Source organism: Spermophilus citellus, assembly GCF_964194105.1.
Source record: "Spermophilus citellus genome assembly, chromosome: 5".
Lineage (NCBI taxonomy): Eukaryota > Metazoa > Chordata > Mammalia > Rodentia > Sciuridae > Spermophilus > Spermophilus citellus.
In genome coordinates, this window is record NC_138186.1 from 57,709,468 (window position 1) to 57,730,909 (window position 21,442).

General features: G+C 46.9%; 1 protein-coding gene across 1 annotated transcript; it reads right to left on the bottom strand.

The window, feature by feature from the left end:
• Positions 1 to 8,073: 8,073 nt before the first annotated feature.
• LOC308649986 (gastricsin-like) lies at positions 8,074 to 14,687 on the bottom strand (the record flags this gene model as incomplete). Its single annotated transcript, XM_081295913.1, has 9 exons — positions 14,620 to 14,687; positions 13,327 to 13,477; positions 12,871 to 12,988; positions 11,847 to 11,965; positions 11,305 to 11,504; positions 10,210 to 10,332; positions 9,524 to 9,671; positions 8,887 to 8,985; positions 8,074 to 8,226 (listed from the first exon to the last, which is right to left on the bottom strand). Exons 1-9 carry the CDS (start codon positions 14,682 to 14,684, stop codon positions 8,074 to 8,076), a joined length of 1,176 nt encoding a protein of 391 aa, XP_081152039.1. The 5' UTR covers positions 14,685 to 14,687.
• Between the last annotated feature and the right edge of the window lie 6,755 nt (positions 14,688 to 21,442).

Genomic DNA, 21,442 nt, shown 5'->3' on the forward strand with positions numbered 1-21,442 from the left:
CACCCTTTCAGACCATGGAACTGCTCATTGGGGGACTTTTTTGGCTCTGCCCACTCGACCCAGCCAATCGGCCTCAAGAGCAGGAGGAGTGGGGGAGGTTGAGAGGCTTGGGGAAAGCTGGTGGTGGCAGTTGGGCTCTGAAGGTTTTTCCTGAGGAGCTGTGTGGTTTGGTGTGTGTGTTCTAAAAATAAAGTTCATTTCTTTTGACAAGTGGCTCCTGAATTGTGCCCCGCCAGACTGCAGCATTTGGTGGGCCACATGGGGAAGGACTGAGGGTAAGTGATAAGGTAAACTGCTCGCCCCTGAGAGCAGGGTGAGAGGATGGGTAGCCATTTTAAGATTCTTCTTTTGCTTTGTTTCACTTTTGTTTTAAGTTGCCTGTCCCTGGAGATGAGTGAGACGGAAGAAAAACCGCTCACATCTGAGGAAAAACTATTTGCGTCTGAGGAACAGATAAGGAGAAAGGACGGATGGACATTTCAGGAGGATAGAAAGGCTATAATGATTTTGTGTCATTCCATTTTGTCTCGGTTTTGTTTGGCGTCATCTTGTTGGGTTGTATTATAGTAGAAATATGGGATCAGAAATTAGTAAAAAACAAACCGAAAGATTGTTAAGTAAATTGTTAGAGGAAGGAGGCATCTCAGTAAAATCAAGAACAGTCAGGGCATATGTTGATACAATACAAAAATGTAGCCCATGGCTTTTTAAGGAGGAGTTGTTAAATATATCACAATGGAACCATCATGGTGAAGATTTAAAAAGAATAGAAAAGAAAAGCCCAGGGACTCTGCCAGTTGGCACATTGCCATTGTGGATGTTTGTATCTTGTTGCTTAGTCCAAAGCCTTCAGTTCAGACAATGGTAGAGGAAGGAGAAGACATATTGATTCAAGTAAAAGAGAAGGTCTCTCAAGTTAGTCAGACAGAGGAAAAAATTCAAGTGAAAGAGAAGATTTCTCAAGTTAGTTAGACAGAGGAAAAGATTCAAGTAAAAGAGAAGGTCTCTCAAGTTAGTCAGAGGAAAAGATTCAAGTAAAAGAGAAGGTCTCTCGAGCTAGTCAGACAGAGGAAGAGATTCAAGTAAAAGAGAAGGTCTCTCAAACTAGTCAGACAGAGGAAGAAAGTTTAGAGCAGAAAAAGCCATCAGGGGAAAAATTACAACAGGAGACTGCTACTAACACCTTTCTGTCACCAGAGGACGTAAATATCCAACCAACAGCGCTACCTCCATATGATGGGAGGCTCCCAACCCCCGCAGTTGATAGTTGGGATCCTGAGACAGGATCTCAAATATTAACATGCCCTGTATTTGAGCAGGCAGGAGGGCAGCGAATTCACCATGCTTTAAATTTCAAAAAAGCGAAGCAGCTAAAAGAGGCTGTAACAACCTATGGTCCCCAAGCACCTTTCACTGTAAGCTTGGTCGAATCCATTAACAACTTGAACATGACGCCAGCAGATTGGGCTAATATGTGTAAAGCTGTGCTAAATGGAGGACAATACCTGTTACGGAAGGTTGTCAATGAGGAATTTTGCAAGGAGACGGCTAGGCGAAATGCAGCAGCTGGTTATCCTCAGAGAAATCTAGATATGTTGTAAGGAAAGGGACCTTATGAGGATCAGCAGCAACAAATTGCATATGATCCTGGCGTATACATACAAATTGCTGTAGAGGCGGTTAGGGCATGGAAGACTTTACAAGGACATGGAGGTTTACAAGGTCAATTATCTAAGGTAATACAAGGAGCTAATGAACCTTACGCTGAATTTGTAGATAGGCTTATTCAAACAGCTACCAGAGTTTTTGGGAATACAGAACAAGCAAAGCCATTAATAAAACAACTGGTTTATGACCAAGCGAATTGTTGGTGCAGAGAAGTCATTAGACCATGGAAACATGAAGATTTAAACACATATATTAAATTATGTAGAGACATTAATGAACAAGAGCAAGTCGTGGCAGCTGCAGTAAAACAGGCTTTAGATGCCAGGCCAAGAACATGATACAATTGTGAACAAACAGGACATTTTAAAAGGAATTGCCCCATAGGAGGAGGGTTTAACAAAACTAGGTATCAAAGGAGTAGAATACCGGGTTGCCCACGATGCCATAGAGGGAGACATTGGGCTAATGAATGCCGTTCTCAAACCACCATAGAGGGTACTCCATTATCAAAAAATGAATAAGGACCAGGTGTTTATTCACGATATCATGGAGAAAGGCATCGGGCTCCATTGCCACAAAATGGACGGGGGGCCCAATGCTCTGGGGCCCACGACCACAAATATAAGGAGCACTGGAGGAACACAGCAATCCCATCAGGGTAGTGCCCAGGACACATTGTCCATTAGATTCCTCATTAGACAAACCAGAGGGAGCGCAGGGGTGGACATCTGCACCTCTGCCAGATCAGTACTAACTCCAGAGATGGGAGTTCAAATCATTCCCACAGGGGTAAAAGGACCTCTTCCCAAAAGGAACAGTAGGCTTATTATTGGGACACAGTTCTTCTACTCTAAAAGGACTTATGATAAGTCCTGGGGTAATTGATCCCGATTATGAAGGTGAAATAAAAATTATAGCCAGTTCTCCAAAGGGTATATCAGTAATTTCACCAGGAGATAGAATAGCACAGTTACTAATAATACCCAGCCTACATGATAAATTTTCCAGGCCTGCTGTAGAAAGAGGTTCCAAGGGATTAGGCTCCACAGGTGTAGATTGGGCTATGCTTTCTTTAAATTTAGATTCTCACCCCATGCTAAAACTAAATATTCAAGGACATGAATTTAATGGGCTACTGGATACAGGTGCAGACCTTAGCATCATCTCTCGTCAAGAATGGCCAAAACACTGGCTATTACAAGAAGCCACTCAAATGCTTCGAGGCCTGGGAGTGGTGACTAATCCCCATAGAAGTGCAATGGTATTAGATTGGAAGGATCCTGAAGGATATGAAGGAACTAATCAACCATATGTATTGGATCATCTCCCTGTAAATTTATGGGGACGAGATGTCCTAGATCAATTAGGTTTGACATTAACAATTAAAATCAATTAAAATGCACCCACTATTATGGCTAGACAAGGTTTTAGGAAAGGAAAAAGATTAGAAAAACAAGAACAAGGTATAGCAGCACCAATACAAATAGATCAAGAAACAGAGAGACATGGGTTGGATTTTCAGAAAGGGCCACTGAGACAATAAAAATTACTTGGAAATCAGAAAGACCAGTATGGGTTCCTCAGTGGCCCCTGACTAAAGAAAAGATACAAGCAGCCCATGACCTGGTCAAACAACAATTAGCGGAAGGACATATACAACCTTCTGTATCTCCCCATAATATTCCCATTTTTGTCATCAAAAAGAAATCTGGTAAATGGAGATCATTGCAAGATTTAAGAGCCATTAATAATGAGATGGTTATTATGGGACCTGCTCAATCGGGGATTCCTCAATTGTCTGCTTTGCCAAAAACATGGTATGTTTTAGTTATAGATATTAAAGATTTTTTTTTTCAATTCCAATTCATCCTGAGGATAGTCCAAGTTTTGCATTTACTATCCCTGCACTGAATCATGAAGGTCCTGATCAAAGATATGAATGGAAAGTACTCCCTCAAGGGAAGGCTAACAGCCCAACTATGTGTCAAATTTATGTTAACAAAGTAATCCAGCCACTTAGAAATCAAAATCCTGAACTACAAATACTTCACTATATGGATAATGTATTATTAGCACACAAAGATAAAAACACATTGCTAGAATGTTATGCCACACTTACAAACTTTTTGAAAATTATAATCTAGAGATAGCAATAGATAAAGTACAATTAAATTTTCCAATTAATTATTTAGGAGTTCTATTATCCTCAACCATGGTCTGTCCACCAAAAATTCAAATACAAGTAGATCAACTCAAATCACTTAACGACTTTAAAAAGTTATTAGGAGACATAAATTGGGTAAGGCCTCATCTAGGCACACCAACAGGAGAGTTGGGATCTTTATTTGATATCCTAAAAGGTCCATCAGATCCAAATTCACCCACAAATGTTAATGCCTGAAGCAAGAAAGGCATTAAAAATCATTGAAACATATATGGAAAATATGCATTTGGATAGAATTGATATAAGTTTGCCTTTATTATTTATTGTACTACCAACAAAAAATATTCCTACAGGAGTATTTTGGCAAGAAGGTCCATTATTGTGGATACATTTATCTTATTCTCCTAACACTATTCTTACTAGGTATCCTGAGGCTGTAGGACAATTAATACTCAAAGGAATAAAAGCAGCAAAGGGAGTGTTTGGAATTTCTCCCAATAAAATTGTTACTCCATTTACTATGAATCAAATTGATGAGTTAGCTAATGAGTTAAATACTTGGGCAATAATCATGTGCAAATCTAATGTTTCTTTTGATAACCACTTACCATCTAATCCTTTGTTGTCTTTTTGGTCATTGCATCCTGTAATTTTTCCAAAAATGACAAGAAAAACACCTATCATGAATGCTCCAAATATATTCACTGATGGGTCAAATAATGGTACAGCAGCAATAGTTACACCTGATCAAACTTTTACATTTTTAGTACCCAAACAATCAGCTCAAAAGGTAGAGCTTAATGCAGTATTACAAGCTTTTGTGATGTTTAAAGATTCTGTATTTAATTTATTTTCCGATAGTCAGTATATACTTAATGCTATAGTGTCCCTTGAAGATGCTGGTAGGATTTCCCCTTCCTCTACTGTTTTCTCTTTGCTTTCCACTATACAAAGTCTAATCTGGGACAGAAATGATCCATTCTTTATACGGCATATCAGGGCACATACAGGATTGCCTGGAGCCCTTAGTTTGGGCAATGATTTATCAGATAAAACTACATATGACATACATATTTTCTCTATACTAGAAGAAGCTACAAATTTTCATAAAAGGTTCCATGTCAATGCTAATACTTTACAAAAGCATTTTAAAATAACTAAGGAACAAGCTAGACAAATAATAAACCAATGTCAAAATTGTGTGACCTTTTTACCACAAGTTCATCTTGGAACCAATCCATGAGGACTGATACCTAACCATATTTGGCAGATAGACATCACACACTTGCCAGAATCTGGAAAATTAAAATATTTGCATGTTACAGTTGATACTTCTTCTGGATTTTTGATGGGCTCCCTTCATGCCGGAGAAAAAACTAAAGATGTTATAGCTCATTGCTTATAAAATTTTGCCACTATGGGTGTTCCAAAACACTTAAAAACATATAATGCCCTTGGTTATACTTCTACCACTTTTAAACAATTTTGCTCATCATTTGGCATTACTCATATAACAGGAATCCCATACAGTCCACAGGGACAAGGCATAGTTGAAAGAGCTCATCAAACTATTAAAATGTACTTATTAAAGCAAAAGAGGGAATTGGGAAGGGGTATATATTCCTCAAAGATAAACTTAAAATAACCTTTTTTACTCTAAACTTTTAAAATTTGGATTCATCAGGGTTTAGTGCTGCGGAAAGGCATATATGTCCAAAAAATGTGCATAAGCCCAAGGCACTTTGGAAGGTCCTGACCCAGTAATTGTCTGGAGTCTGGGGTCTGTTTGTGTGTTTCCACAGGGAGAACAGCAGCCGATTTGGATTCCAGAGAGATTAACTAAAGCGATTTCTACAGACCAAAAAGAAGATGATTTGGCTCAAATCCATAACAGCTGATATCCAAAACTCCAGTTTGGCTATCCTTACATCTGCGACAGAACCAGGATGCTTTTTTCAATATCTTTTTTATTATTACCCTTTCCCACATCATGAAGTTCTATTTTGTTTTTTGAGCTCATACAGACCTAGGTTAATGTTTTGCTGATCAGTTCTATTTTTTGACTATAGAGTTTTTAAACATTGCAATGGAGATTTCACCTGTAAAAAGTTACCAGGCCTTTACTATTATGTTATGTGTTGTACATATTATATTATGTGTGCACACTTGTGTTTTATGTTGTATGTTTGTATGTATGTATGTCCATATATCATATATGATGAGCTCTCATGAAAAAATGGATGCAAATATATTTTTTTATTCACGTGATTTAAATGGTTTCATTTAAATTGGGTAAACAGCTGTTGAAGATTGTTTTAATATGAGAACAAAAAAGGAGGTTAACAGATGTGTTTGTTTACTTTCACCTTTCCTTTTCATTATATTTAATAATTCTGTTCAAGATAATGTAAATTGTTAAGAAAATTGTTTTCTTTTAGTGCCTTCTGGAATGTTACATCATTTTTTCTTTAGCCATTATTGCCAGAATTCCTATCTTCATCCTAGTGCCGGTGAAGACAAAGATAAAACCAATCTACAGCTTCTGCAATAGCCATCACTGAACTGCTTGCAGAACTTGCCTGGACTATGTATGACTTGTATGCATTGTGAACTCACCTGTATGCATTGTGAACTATCTGTTGGTGCAGCGACTTGTGGTAGCGTTGGGATATTTTTGCTGATGGTGTCATCGGTGGTACAAGTTTTCCAAAAGGAGCCGTCAATTGGCTTGGTGTATCTTCCTCCCTCCTGCTTGTCATGGTTGTTCAACTAAAATTTGGGGGCCCACAGAGGTGAGGCAAAGAACCTCACACCCCCACTGGCACAAAGACCTATCCACAGGTGTGACTGTATGCTGGATTGGTAGTCAATGACGGGTAAGATCCAATTGCAATGGTACCAACCTAAGACAGGAGGCTGACGCCTTGAGGTCAGCTCATCAGATGAATGGTAAGGACCATATGTACTATTGGACAACCTAAGGCAGGCAGGGTCCCTAGGTACACGCTTGTTCTTTAAACAGAGAGGGGCAGATGTTGAGAGCCACAGCCGAAGGAGCCCCAGCAAAATTCCAGCTGCCAGCAAACTTCCAGCTGCTGGCTGATGATTGGCTCACAGCAGCCCCAGCAAACTTCTAGCTGCCAACTGATTGGTTCCTCTGCGGTGATGCTCATTTGGCTGTTTCCCCTCCCTTTCAGACCACGGAGCTGCTCATTGGGGGACTTTTTTGGCTCTGCCCACTCGACCCAGCCAATCGGCCTGAAGAGCAGGAGGAGTGGGGGAGGTTGAGAGGCTTGGGGAAAGCTGGTGGTGGCAGTTGGGCTCTGAAGGTTTTTCCTGAGGAGCTGTGTGGTTTGGTGTGTGTGTTCTAAAAATAAAGTTCATTTCTTTTGACAAGTGGCTCCTGAATTGCGCCCAGCCAGACTGTGGTAAGATGTGGCTTGTTTAGAGAAAGTGGGCTTGATGTCCTTGTAATTCAAGGAGCTATGCCCATATCCATAGCTCAGTGTCAGCCCTCCTTCAAATTGAAGTCCTGGGACCTAGGAGACCAGGTAAATGCAATCTGCCTAACTCAGTCCCCAAGCTCCAGAAGTCCTCCTAGAAATAGTATCTAGCACAGCCTCCTCCCTCATAGACCACATGAAAGTTCCAAGGGCACATAGGTGTCCAGAATCTGCAGAAAATTCTGGCCAAGGTTGATTAAGACCTAAGAAGTCAGACATCTAGATCTGAGAATTGTGCCCCCCAGTCACACTTCCTGTAGACATGCATCTGTGTCCTGGGGTCATGAGTAGCTTGGGAGTGGTAAAGTGGACCACCATGGCATCTCAGGTTGTTAGAGTAGGGACTCTTACCGTCACCTATGCTCCATTACCACTGCCCCCCCTCTAGAGGGAAGCTATGAAGTCACTCCAAGCTCTGAGGAAGACAGAGCCCATCTCCAAGCCTCAGCTCAGGACCCATTTCACTTACAATCTCAGTGACCCACCAAGGAACATCATGGCCCCACATATCTATCAGGGTGAGACCTGTCCTGATTCCCACTCTGCCATTCCCTGAGACCCAGGACTACTTACAAGAAACAAGAAAACTCCAAAAACATCAGGCTGGCCAATATGGGATACTGTTTATTATTGGAGAAGGTCCACTAAGAATGGCACATTGCAGAGAGGAAGGACAGAGGGCCCCAGGCAAAGTGGGGCCAGGAGGAGGACGGGAGCCCAGGTGTCCAGGAGGAACATCTAGGCGGCAGTGGCAAAGCCCACCCTGTTGTTGGCCATGTCAAAGACGGAATAGTAGGACCTGAGGAAGACGTCCCCAAGAATCCAAAAGGGCTGGCCATTTCCTGAGGACACGTAGGTGGCTTCCAGTCCAACCAAGCAATAGCCATTCTCCTGCTCAACAGAGAAAGGCAGAACTCATTCATTCGGTCACACATGGCCTGGACACTGCTAGCCTGAGCCCTGGTCAAGGGTACACATTTGGAGATGAGCAAATCAAGGACTGGCCCTGAAGGCTCATAGAGAAGGTGGTGTTTCACAAGAGGGGCTGGTGGGAGGGATTTTCCCAGTGGTAAACACAGGTTGTAGTGGCCTCTGCAGGGTCACCTAATCCCATGCTGGGTATCTTTTCTTGCTAAAGCTCCCTTCTGTTTCTCATTGGCAAAAGTCAGAATGGTGGTTCAGCTTAGAGTAGAGCTAGCTTGCATTCAGACTTTGCCTTCACCCTCATCATCTGTGCAGCTGGATCAGCTATTGAACCTATCTGAACCTCCAGGTTTTCATTTGTAAAACAGAATGAGAATCGCCCCATCAAATGCTGTGACAATTCCTTTCACCTAAAGGGAAGCCTAGGCACTGGGGTTCACACAGGGGCTAGCCCTAGACAGAGCCCCTCTCCACTGATTAAGAGACTGATTGATCATGGGTGACACTCTTCTGGTGGGGATAATCCCAGGTGACATGAGTTGAGGAATGGCACAGGGCCAGGTGGAGCTGTTCTGGCTGCACCTGCTCCTCCACCCCAGTGGCTCAGCCCCAGGGACCAGGACTTACGTTGAGGATGTAGGCAGAGGGCGGCAGAGGGAACTGCACCCCGTTGATGACGAAGGTGAAGGTGGGCAGGTTCTGGACGTCATTACAGTTCACGAAAAACTGCAGAGAAACAGGTTCTTCCAGGTCCCCTCATTGCCCACCCAAGAGCACCTCCTAAACATCCCGGATGCCCAAGACCTCTTTTTGGAGCAGAGGGCGCAGTTCAGGACAAATGCTATGTAGGTACTGCGTGGGTGTCATGTGCACTGCTAGAGTGGGTGACATCTGGAGAGACCTGTGAATGTCCCACACCCAAAGACGCTCCTCCTGCCTGAATGGCCCCTCTGAGAGGTTGAATCGATGCCCTTTCCCTGAAGGTATCCTTTGAAATCACACAGCCATGTGCAAAAAGTGGACCAGGGCTCCCTCCCCTAGTGGGGAGGGCTAATTAGGTGATCCATCTCATTTGCCAGGACACACAGGAGCGAAGGGGCATAGCTGTGTGGAGGACAGGGAGGTGTGGATTGAGAGTTGTCCCTTGTTACTCATTTACTTGGCCCCAAGTTTCACTCACAGGGACCCAGGAAACAACAAACACCACTGGTCAAACACCACTGTTGACCCTGACCTGGCCAGGGCACATCCATGCCACACCCACCTGTCCATACTCGCCCTCCTGGGCCCCTATGGCTTGCAGAAGGGAGCTCAGGTACTGCTGGGGCACGGTGAGCAGAGAGGTTCCTGTGTCCACCATGGCCTGGCAGCCCTGGGAGCACCAGCCAGAAGCCTCTTCCCCAACATAGAACCTGGGTGGCAAGAAGAGGGCAGCCTCAGCCCAACCAGGTCAGGGCAGCCAGGGGAGACCTTCCTGTCACTGCGGAGCAGGCATACACGATGGAGATGAGGGCCCCACAGGGCCATTGCAGCTTGTCCCCTGCCTCACATTACTTGTGAGTCTGTGCAGGGTCACCTAAAGGACCCAGGGATGTATTCTGAAAACTTCAAGGAAGTTTTGAGAATACTGAAAACCAAGCTTGTTGCGTTTGGTGTAAGGACGAGGAACAAATTAGTTGTCCCACACACCTCAGGTTCCAAACTGTGGGGTTCTGTGTGATTGGACAAGAGCTTCTCCAGTACTTGGGATTCCATATGTGCGCCCCCTACCCGTTTCTCGAGACCCAGGGTTGATGCCCCTGTGGAGACCGGCTGAGGCTCTGGGGAGGGCAGGCCACAGGAGTCCTCTGTGCCCACAGCTCAGTGGAGCCTGGATGTGTGTGTGCCATGGGTGCCCAGAAGCCAGCTCCAAGCAAGATGCATCCCCAGGGACCCCCACCCCAGACTCACTCCTCGATGCCGATCTGCCAGTAGAGCTCCCGGGTGACAGGAGCCCAGAAGATCTGCCCTGTGTACAGGCTCTCGTCCACACCTCCAAAGATGACCGCTCCTCCGTCCTCAGATCCCTCTTGGCTGCAGGACACACAAGGAAGGGGAAGTGAGGGAGAGGTTAAGGAAGGGGACGCACATATTGAGAAGTCACCTTCACAAGGAACCTTCCCAGGATTCACATGGGGGGTGTCCTGAGGACAAGGCCATGTGTTCCCACAGACTCCTGAATGGTGCTGCCACAACAGCATTCTATAGCAGACCCACACTGTGCTGCCTTCTGCCTATTGCTGGACCGTGTCACCAGGAGCCACACTCAAACCACTTATTTTATTTCCTCTGCAAGTGGACAGGGACAGGGCTTTGGTGGAAGGAAAGGAAATAGGCCATGATTCTTCCAGAAGCCTCCCCTGAGTGGTAGCAGAGTGGGTGGGACCTGGGGTTACGGGTAGAAGTATGAACAGGCCAAAGGAGTCCCCAGGGTTAGTGACAGGGTCAATGTGTTGAAAGCAGGATAAGGAGACCAAGCCACAGCAAGAAGATGGAACTGACTCTAGACAGTAGAGAGGAAGAAAGCTGGAGAGCAAGAGAAAAAAGCCAGGCCCAGGCCCCTCCTGACCTGGCCTGCTGTGGAGGCTGGGAGAACAGTAGGTGAGGAATAGTCGAGGGCATAGAACAGGAGACTCCAAGACCTAGAAAAACACAAGCAGGAGGTGAGGCAGCAGGTCACTGGACAGAGAGGCCTCAGGGAGTAGCACAGGCGAGGCAGGGGGCTCTCGGGGCCCAGAGCAGCAGGCAGGCCCAAGACATGGGGAATTAGAATAGCGACACCCGGGAGAAGTTGAGACTGAAGAAGGAGACACCATCCTGCCTGGAAAGGCAAAGGGTCGTGAGAGTGGACTGGGGCAGGGGCAGGGGAGCAGGAGAGTCAGAGCCCAGGAGCTGAGGCTCTGAACAAGTGTGGCCCAGCCACCCCCTGCTGGGAGGTATCCACACCCCAAGGGATCAGGGCTTGATACAGGGCAGGACTTAGGGACCCGCAGGGCAGTCTCTCACTTGCTGAGGTAGACGCTGAACATGGGGCTGGACAGGGCGTCCACCTGCAGCATGCCCTGCAGGGCTGTGGTGGCCCCACCCATGGACAGGGCAGGGTAGGCCAGGCCCATGATGCCATCGAACTGCGCATAGACAAAATTGGTTCCCGGCTCTTGCTCACTCAGGCCGAACTCCTGGTTGGGGACCTGGATACTCTGGACCTGTGGGGGGAAGACACATTGGAGTGGAGGTGACACTTCTGAGTGCATCTATGTCCTCCTGCCCCATGCCACCACAGAACCTCCATGGTCTTTCTTCCTCCTCTGGCCCATCTGCCCACTTCTCCACAGGCATCCCAACTGTCACTTCTCTTCCAAGGGCCTCCTTCACTGTAGCCTCCCATCCCCACACCTCTGCCCCCCAGTTCTAAGCTCCTGATAAAAGGCACTATCTGACTGGTCACTCTGGTGCCCCATCCCTGGACAGGAAAGAACAAGGACATCTAGGTCCCCACCCTCTCACATCCCCTCATCCAGGGTGGGGGTGGCAGCTGGAGCACTCACAGTCAGGGTGTCATAGCCAAAGAAGCCTGTGAGGCTGCCACTGCCATACTGCAGGGAGAAGGTCTGCCCGTTGGTGGAGAAGGTGGAGGACTTGCTGGGGTTGAAGCGAGGGTGTGTGGCTGCAGGAGGGAGCCATGGAGGCCAGGGGTGAGCAGAGGGCTGCCTGGTTCTCAGGCTCATGGGCTGCACCCCTGCCTGGCCCTCAGCCTAAGCTCCCAGCCTGAGGCTTCAGCACCCCCACCTGGTCACCAAGGCAGGAGTGACAGCCTTGGCCCCTGGCTCATAGTAGTTGGAAGGCATTGGCCTGAAAGCCCATGTTTCACAGGTAATTGGATGCCCGGATGATGACCACCCTGTAAGCAGGTGCCCTAGACTCCTCCTCTATCTCTACCCCACCAGAAACCGGCAGAAACCTAGTGGGAAATGCTCATCCAGTGAGGAGTGGGAGGGAGACCTAAGAGGAATCCACTCACCCCAACCTCAATTCACCCAGGAGCTCCGCATAGTGGGATGTGGAGGTGGCATGAGGTGTGCCTATGGTGGACAGATATGTCCACACTCCAGCCCCAAGGTTTTGGAAGGAATTAGGGCAGCCTTAAGAAACTGAAGATCCTCTGTCTCCCTAAATGACTACAGGACAGGGACCACATCCAGCAGAGTTCTAGCCCATCCCTGGAGACACTCAGGGAGAAGCTAGTGGATAGGAGAGTGGAGGGCGAGGCACGGAGTGGACAGTGTCCTGAGGGGAGGAGCAGCACTGCCTGGTGAGCAGGAGAGGGTGGAGCGGAATGAACTGGAGGGGGTGAGGTGGACGGCAGAGATGAAGGGGTCCATCCTGACACGAGGCAAGGCAAGGGGCCACCCTGGAGCAGGGCCAGCCTCCTCCCTCTGGCTTGTTGATGCCCTCAGACCCTAAACAAGTCCCTGTCCTCCTCAGGAGTGAGCAGCCTTCCCTGCCTGCATCCCTGGAGATGCCAGTGCCCGGCCCTGCCCAGGGGCCCTCCCTGCCCAGCCCAGCACTCACTGCAGGCCTGGCTCTGGCAGTAGACCGAGGGCACCCACAGGTTGGAGGAGCCAGTGTCAAACAGGACCAGGAAGTTCTGGGGTGGAGTCCCGATGCTGATCTCACCAAAGTAGGCAGCCTGGGGAGCCATGGGGACGGCTGTGAGCATTAGGGGGACCCAGGGGCCAGGCTTCTCCATGGGAGAGCAGGAAGGGCAGCCCTGCCCTACAGCACCACCAGAAGCCAGGGTCCCAGACACACAGGCCTCAGTCCCAGCCTGCCCAGGGCAGCCACGTGGTCTCTGTGGGTCAGCTGCCAGGTCAGCTGGGGCCCTCCCCATGCTCTGCCCAATGGGCCACTCACAGCAGGGTGGCCCAGGCTGGCAGGACTGGGAGAAGGGAGCAGCCTCAGGGTGGGAGCCCAGGGAGTCCCCAGCTTTGGCAGCAGGGACAGGGCCACCTAGAGACTAGGACTCACATCCATGTAGCTCATGGGCTCATAGAGCACGCTGAAGTCGCTGAAGCGGTACTTCTGAGCGGGGTCGTACTTGTGGGTCCTCAGGAAGTCCCCCAGCAAGCCCTTTTCCCTCATGGTCTGACGCATAGTCTTCATTTTCTTCAGGGGGACCCTAGGGGAGGCTGGGTGTCAGGGCAGGGCTCCCCTCCTTCCCCTACCTTCTAATTTCTTCTCTCCCTGATGTTCTCCCTCGCCTCCTTCCCTCTTCCTCTTCTTTCTTTCCTTCTCCCCTTCTTTCAACCTCACTCAGCACTTCTCCAAGACTCAGGAAACAATGAACTTCCCTCATGCCTGCCCTCAGCCCCTCTCAGGGGTCCTACTCCTGCCCTGGCCTCTGCTCTCAGAGACCCTGAAAATACTTCCCATGAAGGGGAGAGGGACTTGGGACACTGGGACTTTACACCTTCCAGAGGATGTCTGCTGAGATTTGTTCTTTTGTTTTTTAAGGGTCAGGTCTGGAATGTGACTCAGTGGCACAACATTTACTGAGCATGTGCCTGACCTGGGTGCAGTCACCAGAAACATGAAAACATAGAAATAAAATAAAACATTTCTCAGAGATAGCAAAGCTCATCCCAAAGTATGTCCCTTCCTGTGATGCACTCAAGCACCTGGTAGTGTCTATGAGACACACCATGGAGTAGGGGAGCAGTAATTGTTCCCTAATATGTTTAATTTGCAGCTGATTGAATGTGTGGCTATAAAGCTACACACAGAAAAGGCCCTCTGCACTCTTCCCTGGTGGCACAGCAGGCAGGTGGCAGGCTGGGAGTCTTAGTGTCCCCTGAGGCAGGACACCTGCTCCATCCTGAATTTTCAACACCTCATGTTATAGAGATTTACAGGAATTGGTGTTTTTGCTAAAATGATTTTGGCTTCTTTCAGCAAATTTGGGGTCCCAGGAAAGTTTTTGGAGGGATTATCTGTCTCCTCTAGTTAGGATGTTATCTTTTGTAGGAAGAAACCACATTCATCATGCAAAGACCTGCGTGGGCATAGTCACCCTACTCTCTGCCTCAGGACCATCTTCTCCCCACAGTCTGGGAAGGACCAAGCTGTTGCCTTGACTAGCAGCTCCTGAGGCCAGGCTCTGCCTGCTCCCAGCTGAGTTCTGCTCAGCTCCAGCAGGGGCAGCCTTCCCTGGCCCAAGAGAGAATCCAACTCAGACCCAGCTGCTGCCCCCTGACTAGCTGCTCCATACAGGGCTGCAGGGTTCCTGAGGTTCCCTGCACCCACAGCCAGGCCCACACTCACTTGACAGGTATAGTTGACGCCTCCAAGGCCAGGAGGCAGACCAAGGCCACCACCATCCACTTCATGATGCCGATTCCCAGCTGGTCACAGAGCAAGCGCCACTCTGAGATCCACGGTCGCACTGGAGTGAAGACTTCAGCACTCCCTCTTTATACCCCCTGGATGTGGCCGAGTCCCTCCCTCCATGCCCTGGGCAAGCATGACCCCAACCAGGGTGTCCCCTGCACACCAGGTTGCCATTGTTTCTCTGTTTTTCCTCCTGGACCATGGCCACAGCTGACTTTTCAACTTGTTGACTTTTGAATCCAACAGCAGAGACCAGGAGGTACGGGCGATAAGACAGAACAAAGTAGCCATAAGATGGAGGGGCAGAGCTGCTCCTCCTCCAGGAACCAGTGGTTGGTGTGGGCATTTTGGGGTGAGGGCCACAAAGAGGCAGAGACAGAGAGAGGGGCATAGGAACGTAGGAGGGTTTCTTGGCCAGCAAGTCTTGACATTGGGGAATCACAGGATCTTTGTCATAGGCACTCTCCTGTGTGCTGTAGGCAGGTTCACACCAACCTGGTTGTTGCCCCCTGGGTGCTAGGAGCAGTCCCTGAGCTGTAACAATCAGAAATGTGTCTAGGGTTTGCCTCATGTTCCCCAGTAGGGGTGACATCATTGAGAACTGTGTGCTTAAGTGATGCCCTTGGTGGTCTGCCTCAAGTCCTGGCTCCCAGAACACCAACACCTTGGGGATGGAATTGGGATATGTCTGGGGGTCCTGGGTCAATAGGTAGCATGCTGATGAGGACATGTTGGTAACAAGGAATTTTTGATGCTGTAGATAGGGCTGGAGACCAGTGGCAGAAGTCACTGACTGGGGGAGTCTTCTGAGGCTTTCGATATCCATCAGGGGACTTGGAGAAACCCTCAGCACATGCCTAGGTCACACTCACAGGATATGCCATCTGGGCATTGGCAGTGCCTCAGGCAGCAGCAGTGGAGTGGAGCCTGGATCAGGGCATGAGCAGAGGGCCCCCTGTCCTTGTCCCCTTCTTCACTGTCTCTCCCTACACCCCCTGCAACTCTACCCTGACCTAGTTCTCCTGGGAGGCCTCTGTGTCCCCCATTGTCCTTCACCAAGACCTGGTCTGCCCTTCTCTGGCCCTGGTCTGGTTTATCCTGTCCCTCTCTCCATCATGTAGGGCTCCCACAGCCATCCCCCTACCTCCCCTACCCCTCACTGCCACCTCCCCCTCTCCCCATCTACAGGCTTCCCAAGGCTGAGCTGACCTTAAGCTATTCTGCCAACTCTCCATATTGGGGGACTGGAAAAAGTCCCCATGCCAGCACCTTCTCTGCCACTTTGTACCCAGCACTTAGGGCTCCAAACAGATTGGTCATACCTTTGGGCCCCAGGAAGAAGGCCAGGGCCACACCTGCCAACCAAAGGCAGCATCTTGCCAGCAGGGGATTTTCCACTCTGGCCACCACCGCCCACTGCCTATCCAGACCTGGGCATCCTCCCCAGTCCTCATGATGGGGGAGGCAGAGAAGGAATTAGGGTCTGCCCACCCCTCCCAGTGAGGGAGATCCCTGTCTGATGGTTGTCATTGCCAACTCAGATCCCTTCCTCCCTGCAGGCCCCAGAGCCATGTGGGACTCTGAGAGGAATCAAGGTGGGGAGCATTTCCCGTGAGCTGGGCATCCCCACATCCAGAAGAGAAGGAAAAAGAGTCATAGGATCCTTGGATTCCTGCTAAGTCCATGGGATGCCCTGACCTCGGGAGGCCTACTAGAGCCCAGCCTGGGGTTCCAGGGACCCTTCCTCCTGTGGTAGGATGCCAGGGGTCTGACAGTTGTCAGGCTCGCCTTCCCCAGGCCCAGTGACACCACATCCCTTCTGAGTGTCCCTGGCTTCAGCATCAGGATAGGCATCCTGCTCAGCTGCCAGGACCTGAGGATCTGCAGTCCCTCCTACCCCCTGTTCTTCCTGCCAGCTCAGTCATTGTTCAGAAGAAGCCTTAGATTCTTTCCCAATCTACTGTTCCATGAAGTTCTCTCAAACTTTCATGAAATGACAATCTCCAAGTCATTTAATGGAGATCGTTTTTAAAAATTCTAGCAACTAAATTTTATATATATATATATGACTTTTATATATATATGAGTTTTAAAAACATCAAGGCGGGGCTGAATGTAGCTCCCTGGTAGAGCACATGCATAGCATGCATGAGACCAGGGGTTCCACCCCTAGCACCTCCCCAAAAAATAAATAAATAAAGTTTTTAAAATAGTAAGGACTCTTCAAAGTGCAGTTGCTCGCTCCTTCCTTCATTATCTTGCAGACCTTATTGTGCACACTTAGATTTGAACCTCACTGAGGTCAGTGTGTAAACACAACTCGCTCTTCTGTTATCACACAGGACTGCGGCATGTGCACCTTTCCATGCATTAAGATATGCCACTTCCTTATCACTTAACACTTGCAGAGGTTACCTGGCGCTCTCTAATGCTGGCCCTAGGCACTGGGTTGTTTCCAGTTCTCACTGCTGTCAGCAGCACCTGGGCTCACCCGCTGACACTCATCAAAGAGTGAAGTGCTGAGCTCCTCATGACAGAGACATTCAAGCAGAAGGGGCACCTCTTGAGAGCTCTCCTGACGTAGGTGTGAGTTTGGGCCAGGATTCTCAGTTTCCCTCTGCATTCTAACCCTGAGATTGTGCACTTAGCTCTGGGGACAATTACCCAATAACCTAATTCTTTCTCAGTTATCTAATGCATGTTTAGTTAAGGTTTCAGCTATTTTCTTGGGCTTTTGGATTTTGCTTAAGTGTTGGTGTGTGTTTTATATTTTCACCATTACTTCAACCTGAAAGGTTAATAAAATAGGTACTTGTCACTCCGTTTTTCTATATGCTTAACAAAACACTGTTTGCTAATCTTGTTCCCAGAATGAGCTGTCCCCAACTGCCAAACTACAAAATGTAACTTCTCTCCCTGCCCTCTCCAAGGAAAGTATATAAGCTCTGCTTAAGCTGTTCTCAGTGCTCTATCTCTCTTTGCTATAGAGAGCTCTGGGCCCTAGCATGCTGGTCTCCAAATAAACCCTCCCTTCTGCTGTTGCATAAGACAGTCTCTTGTGGTCTCTTCCTCCGACGTTTCGCAGGACCCTTACAAACCAAACCCACTGGGAACATACCAGACCTGAGATTTTGTTTTTGTCAAGCTCAAGGGTATTCACTGTTAAATGTTGACATACCTCTAGAGTCACAGAGAGCTGTGACATAATGAGGAGTGGTTCCTCCTAGTGTTCATGCAGGACCCTCTAATGATAACTCACAAAAATGTGCCCTGGTCACATTAGGAATTTACCCTGATTTAATGCTATCAAGGACTCTATAGATCTCATCTAAATGTCACCATTTGTACCACAAATGCTCCTTTTCTGGTCCAGGATCCCGACTAGGTTCCCACATTGCTCTTGGTGATCATTTCATTCTCCTTCCATCTGTGCCAGCTCCTTGGTTTTCTGTCCCTTGTGACCTTGTGACTTTTTGTTGTCCTGACCAGACCCTTTGTAGACTGCCCCTGGCTGTAGGTGATGCTGGTGTTTTCTCATGGTGAGATTCTGGGGGGGTGTTTGGAGAATGCTGCAGGGGGAATGAGCCCTCTACGGGCACCCTGTCAGGGTGGCGTGATGTCCAGGTGTCCTGTTCCTGCCCACTTAGACTCCGTCCCTTGGTTAAGGTGGGATCTGGCAGGTTTCTCGCCTCCAACTTACTGTTGTGCTTAGTCATTAATAAGAGTCTTCTGGGGAGATGAGTGGGGACTGTGCAGACCTCCTGCTTCTCCTCATCCTCCTGCTCTGGGTGTAACAGCTGTTAACGGTTTTCCCTAAAACACTCATTACATAGGTGTTTGCCTAGTGGTGATTTTCTATCTCCATCATTCCTTCTGCACTGAAGAGATTTCTACTGTAAGCAAGAACTGGATCTGAGGGTTTAGAATGGGCTCCTGCCCTCCTGGAGAACACCCCATCCCAGAGGGCAGGCCGGGCAGGGTGCTTTGTATTTAATGAATCATGCAACCATCTTGACAATCCCACAGAAAGGCTGACTTGTCTCCTTCTATAGTGGAGTCTATTTTATTTGAACCTGAAACATCTGAAAATAAGTCCCTCTGTGTATAACAAAGAAATAGAAAGACTGGTTGTTTTCCTCTGCTCTATTGATGAACCTCACCTTGCATGAATTTCTGGCTTTGGTGGAAAGGGGGTGCACTGGGTGGATGGAGGCCCCTGAACCCAGCTCCAGCCTCAGCAAGGGTCTGTGGGGGTGGAGCCTGAGGATGGACTGGCCTCTTGTGTGCTCCTAGATGTTTTCTGGTTCTCATGTTTTTATTAGTTGCACATAACAATACAATGATCTTGACATATCATATATTTGAATCAAATGGGGTATAATTTCTCATTTTTCTGGGTGTTCAGGTTGCAGAATCACATTGGTTATACAGTCAGGTATATACATGCAGCAATACTAGTGTCTATTTTATTCTGCTGCCCTTCCTATCCCCCCTTCCCCTCCCCACCCCTCCCATCACTTCTCTCTACCCAATCAAAAGTGACACATTTCTTTTTTTTTCCCCTCACATCATCATACACGTATTTTATATAACAATGAGGGTCTCCTTCCATCTTCCATGCAATTCCCCTTCTCCCTCCCTTTCCCTCCTACCTCTCTTCCCTCTCTAGAGGTAATTTTCTTCTCATGCTCTTCCTCCCTACCCCATTTCCTCCCTACCCTAGCCAATCCCAAAAAACCCAATGCTGAGGTCTGGTATAGTGATGCAACCTGCTTCACTCTTCCTGCTAAGGATTGCTTTAGCTATTCTGGGTCTCTCATTTTTCCAGATGAATTTCATGATTACTTTTTCTATTTCTATGAGGATAGTTATAGGAATTTTGATCAGAATTGCTTCGGAAGTATGGTCATTTTGATCATATTAATTCTGCCTATTCAAGAGGAAGGTAGATCTTTCCATCTTCTAAGGTCTTCTTTGATTTCTTTCTTTAGAATTCTGTAATTTTCATTATATAGATCTTTCACCTCTTTTTGTCATTTATTTTGTTGTTGTTTGTTTGTTTTTGTTTATTTTGTTTGAGAATGGGGTAGTTCTCTTCATTTCCTTTTCTGAGGATTTGTCACTGATATATAGAAATGCCTTTGATTTATGGGTGTTGATTTTATATCCTGCAACTTTGCTGAATTCGTTTACTAGTTCTAGGAGTTTTCTGGTGGAACTTTTAGGGTCTTCCAGGTATAGAATCATATCATCATCAAATAGTGCCAATTTGAGTTCTTCTATTCCTGTGTGTATAGCCAATCCCCCAAAACCAAATGCTGAATGTTTTCTTTGATATAAGGAGGCTGATTCATAGTGGGATAGGGAGGGGGAGCATGGGAGGAAGAGACAAACTATAGATAGGGCAAAGGGGTTGGAGGGGAAGGGAGGGGGCATGGGGTAATTAATGATGGTGGGATGTGATGATCATTACTATCCAAAGTACATGTATGAAGACACGAATTGGTGTAAATATACTATGTATACAACCAGAGATATGAAAAATTGTGCTCTATATATGTAATAAGAACTGTAATGTATTCTCCTGTCAAATATATATATATAAAAGAGAATGTTATTTGGAGTTTTGGTGGGGAGTGCACTACCTCTGTGGATTGCATTTGGTAACATGGCCACTTTCACATTATTAATTCTGCTATCCATGAACATGGGAGTTCTTTCTATCATAAAGTGTCTTCTCCAATTTATTTTTTCAGTGTTTATAATTTTTGTTGTAGGGGATCTTTCACCTCTTTGGTTCGATTTGTTAAAGGATTATTTGCTTACTTACTTCCAACTTACTTGCTTGCCTATTTTTAAAAAATATTTATTCTTAAGTTTTAGATGGACACAATATCTCCATTTTACATTTTTGTGGTGCTGAAGATTGAACCCAGTGCCTCGTGCATGCTAGGGGAGCGCTCTACCACTGAGCCACAACCCCAGCCCCTTGCCTATTATTTGTAGGCTATTGTGAATGGAATTGTGTCCCGAGGTGATTTCTTTTAGCAGATTCATTACTGGTGTACAGGAAAGCTACTGATGATTGTGAGTTGATGTTGCCTCCTGACATTTTGCTCAATTTGATTATTAATTCTAGAAGTCCTTTGGTGGAATTTTTTGGATCTTCTAAGTATAGGATCATATCATCTGCAAACAGTGGTAATCTGAATTCTCACCTTCCTATTTGTATTCCTTTTATTTCCTTCACTTGCCTAATTGCTTTGACTAAAATTCCAAGTGCCAAATTGAAAAGGAGTGGTGAGAGTGAACATCCTTGTCTTGTTCCAGATTTTAGAAGATATGCTTTCAGTTGTTCCCCACTCACTATGATGGTGGCTTTGGGCTTGTTGTATAGAATAACCTTTATGGTGCTGAAAAAGTTCCTTCTATCCCTAGTTTCATCAGTGCTTTTATCATGAGTGGGTGATAAATATCCTAAGCTTTTTCTCTGTGTCCATTCAGATGCTTATGTGACTTTTTTTCTTAATACCATTTATGTGGCAAATTATACTTATTGATTTGCATATTTGGAATCACCTGTGCATCACAGGAATGAAACCAACTGGACCATGAAGTACAATCTCTTTTCTGTGTTGTTGAATATGATCTGCTAATATTGTATTAAGGAATTTTGCGTCTATGTTCATCAGGGATATTGTTCTGTAGTTTTCTTTCACTGATGTCTCTTTAACTGGTTCAGGAATCAGGGTGGTGA